General features: G+C 37.2%; 1 protein-coding gene across 1 annotated transcript; it reads left to right on the top strand.

Moving 5' to 3' along the window:
* Window positions 1-363: 363 nt before the first annotated feature.
* On the top strand, window positions 364-2,804 carry KCNF1 (potassium voltage-gated channel modifier subfamily F member 1). The gene has a single exon (XM_084625019.1). The coding sequence runs from the start codon at window positions 1,033-1,035 to the stop codon at window positions 2,494-2,496; it is 1,464 nt and encodes a 487-aa protein (XP_084481145.1). The 5' UTR covers window positions 364-1,032; the 3' UTR covers window positions 2,497-2,804.
* The last annotated feature ends 868 nt before the right edge of the window (window positions 2,805-3,672 follow it).

Raw genomic sequence — 3,672 nt, 5'->3', positions numbered from 1 at the left:
CAGTTTCCAGAGATGGAATTATTCTGGACTTGCAGCAGTGTATCTGAGAGAAGAATGTAGGACCCTGTATGGTGTATTTATTTAAAAATGCAAAAGATATTTTTGCTACTCCTTATGAGCTGAAGAAAATGAGCCTGATTTGTCTTCTCTAGAGCTGTATTGCAGCTCTTAATTGCATTATATATGATTATGTTTTGCAATTCATTTTAAACACTGATATTTTTAAAGTATTCAAAATGCATCGGTTATAAAGAAAATTGCATTATAGCTTGACATACACCAAAACAGTTAAATTGCTTTTCTGTACAGATTGTGCTTTGCTGTGTTTCACCAGAAGAGGGTATAGTTTGGAAGGAACCTGACGCCAGCCTGGAATTCCTATTGTGTTTAGAAACAGCAAAAGAAAAACAAGCACAAGTTTCTCCTCTGCACACTTCCTGTCACTGTGTGAAGGAGTCAACACATAAACTCCAGACCTTAAAGTAAAAGTAAACATAGCAGCTTTCCTTGAGACCTTGGAGCGGAAGGCAAAAACTGCACCAGCTTTCTGTGGGATCATCCTGCTGATTGTCTGTCTTTCCGAATTATCAATTATTTCACTTTTCATTAATCAGAACAAGGGATTTTTTGAAATGATGGGACTGCCAGCCTGTGAATAAATATCACTTCAGAGGAAGAGAAAGAATGGACCCTGAAAAGAATCTCAAGCACTGAAGTAGAGGGTGAGTTTTGTTCAGTGGTTTCTTCTCTTTCATATCTGCTGGAGGAGTTGATTTCTTTCTAACATCCCTGCTTCTAAGCACAACAGCCTGATGACTTGTCTTTTCACTGCAGCTTGTTGCATACCTTGCAAGGTTTTACTGACTGCAGGTTTATTTCTGTAATCTTTACTAGCATTACTCAAAATCATCTCAGTAAGTTTTGTAGTATACATTACCTGGTTCTGATTTGTTTTCACAAAGAAGCTACAAACAGCAAAGATTTGGAAGAAAACTAAGAATTGATATATATAAAAAAATCAATAACATTAAAATGGAAGGTGAATCTAGATTTCCAGATGTGGACAGTAATGGATCAGAAAAAAATGAAGATATAGAGATTATAGTCAATGTTGGTGGGGTGAGGCAGGTGCTATATGGAGAAAATCTGAACCAATATCCAGCAACAAGATTAGCACAGTTGATCAACTGTTTATCAGGGGGATATGATACTATTTTCTCTCTTTGTGACGACTATGATCCTGGGAAAAGAGAATTTTATTTTGACAGAGATCCAGATGCTTTCAAATGCATTATTGATATATATTACTTTGGAGAAATTCACATGAAGAAAGGAATATGCCCTATATGTTTCAAGAATGAAATGGAATTTTGGAAAGTAGACTTGAAATTCTTGGATGACTGCTGCAAAACTCATCTGAGCGAAAAAAAGGAGGAACTGGAAGAAATAGCCCGAAGGGTGCAATTGATTCTGGATGATTTGGGAATGGATGCCTCTGAAAATCACTGGAAGAGATGCCAGAAATATATTTGGAAATTAATGGAGAAACCAGAATCATCCTATCCAGCTAGAGTAATCGCAGTGTTGTCCTTCCTATTTATTTTGATCTCATCTGTAGTAATGTGCATGGGGACCATCCCAGAACTCCAGATAATAGACTCTGAGGGAAATCATGTGGAACACCCAACACTGGACAACATTGAGACAGCGTGTATAGGCTGGTTTACCTTGGAGTATGTGCTTAGACTTATTTCTTCTCCTAATAAACTGCACTTTGTGATTTCTTTCATGAACATCATTGATGTTTTTGCAATACTTCCCTTCTATGTCAGCTTGCTTTTGACCCACTTGGGTGCCGGAATGATGGAGTTAACCAATGTTCAACAGGCTGTTCAAGCACTTCGGATCATGAGGATTGCTAGAATTTTCAAACTCGCACGCCACTCCACAGGGCTACAGACTTTAACCTATGCTCTTAAAAGAAGCTTTAAGGAGCTAGGACTGCTTCTTATGTACTTGGCTGTTGGAATCTTTGTGTTTTCTGCCCTTGGTTATACCATGGAGCAAAGTCACCCTGAAACCTTATTTAAAAGCATCCCTCAGTCATTTTGGTGGGCAATTATAACCATGACCACAGTTGGATATGGGGACATATATCCTAAGACAACACTGGGGAAACTGAATGCTGCCACCAGTTTCCTTTGTGGGGTGATAGCTATAGCACTTCCCATCCACCCCATCATAAACAACTTTGTCAGATACTATAACAAGCAGAGAGTTTTAGAAACAGCTGCCAAGCATGAACTGGAGCTGATGGAGCTATACTCAGGTGAGGGGAAAGTTGGAGGCTCCAAGAATGAACTAGAGGATCTTATGGGGGAAGGCAAGGAGCCTCCTTCATGGAGCAGACAGCTAAAGGTTTCCCACAGTGACACCTTCATTCATCTCCTATCAGATGAGAAACATTACAGGACCAGGCTTCAAAGCTGCAAATAAACTAAGTGACTGTCACTGTTCAGCTATAGAATGGGACAAATTGACAATCTTCTACAGAAAAGATTAAAGGGACCTGTCAGTGTTGAGAGTGAGCACTGCCTTTCCTTTCCAAACATGCATACAAATTAACCCCCATTGCAGCTTCATCAGAGGTTGGTAAGACTTTGTTTTTATTACCTGACATATAATATTAGGATGCAATTGAGATGTGGCTGATTATAATTAATACATCCTGACAAAATCAATTTGTAACCATTTCAGAGATTGAAAACAGCTTCTTGGTCAATAATATGTACAATTACTTGGATGTTACCCTTTATAAAAATCAAAATTCTGTATGTGTAATAATAAAGAATAACAATACCACAGAGAACTTGTGCTTCAGGCTTTGTTTGGGGTTTTTATAGTTAGGAAATCATTTAAAAAAAATTAAATCAAACTGTCACTCATAGGTGTTGCAACTAGGGGTGCTGAGGTTATGGAGCACCCCCTAGCTTGAAGCGATTTCCATCATATACAGGGTTTACAGTTTGGTTCAATGGCTCTCTGCACCCCCACAATAAAAATTGTTTCAGATACCCTTGCTGTCACTCCTAAAGTATTAAGGTGTCCAGTAAAATGTAACAAGTAACAAGCGGTATTTTTATCCGAGTGCTAACTAAAAATATGATCACACACTGTAGTTGTGTGAGCCAGTCAAAAGATGGCTTCTACATTCTATAAAGTACAATTATGGGTGACATTTTGGATAATAGTGTCAGTCCCTCTTTCTGTGAAAAATCTATTTTAATATTCCACAAAGATCTCTTTTGACAGAGGTATGGAGCAGAATCAGTGTTCTGTGATAGGGTTTTTAAAGCAAGTAAAACAAATAGTCTTTACTTAATTACAACAGAAACATTTGCTTTTACAATTGTAGTGACCTTCAGGTTATTTTAACTCAGTCACTTAAAAAACTTATAAATGTAATTTCTTTTTATTCAGTATAAAACCAAGCCAGGTTGACACAGGGAGCTAAGTTACATCGGAAACAAAGATTTCAAATCACTGGAAAATAAATATAAAGAAACTAGCAATAAAAATTAAAATCTTTATAACATTTATGATGATGAATTGTTCATTTGATTGAACAAAGCATTGCTTTATTTTCTTAAATAAAATTAAACACCTTTCATG

The sequence above is a fragment of the Lepidochelys olivacea genome (genome assembly GCF_965140295.1).
Source record: "Lepidochelys olivacea isolate rLepOli2 genome assembly, chromosome: 3".
In the NCBI taxonomy this organism is placed as follows: Eukaryota; Metazoa; Chordata; order Testudines; family Cheloniidae; genus Lepidochelys; species Lepidochelys olivacea.
The sequence above is the reverse complement of the archived record's forward strand: the minus strand, read 5'-3'. Positions and strand labels throughout refer to the sequence as shown.

What these genes read in the sequence shown, in the direction of transcription:
- KCNF1 (XM_084625019.1), top strand. Translation starts at nt 1,033, where the DNA reads ATGGAAGGTGAATCTAGATTTCCAGATGTGGACAGTAATGGATCAGAA.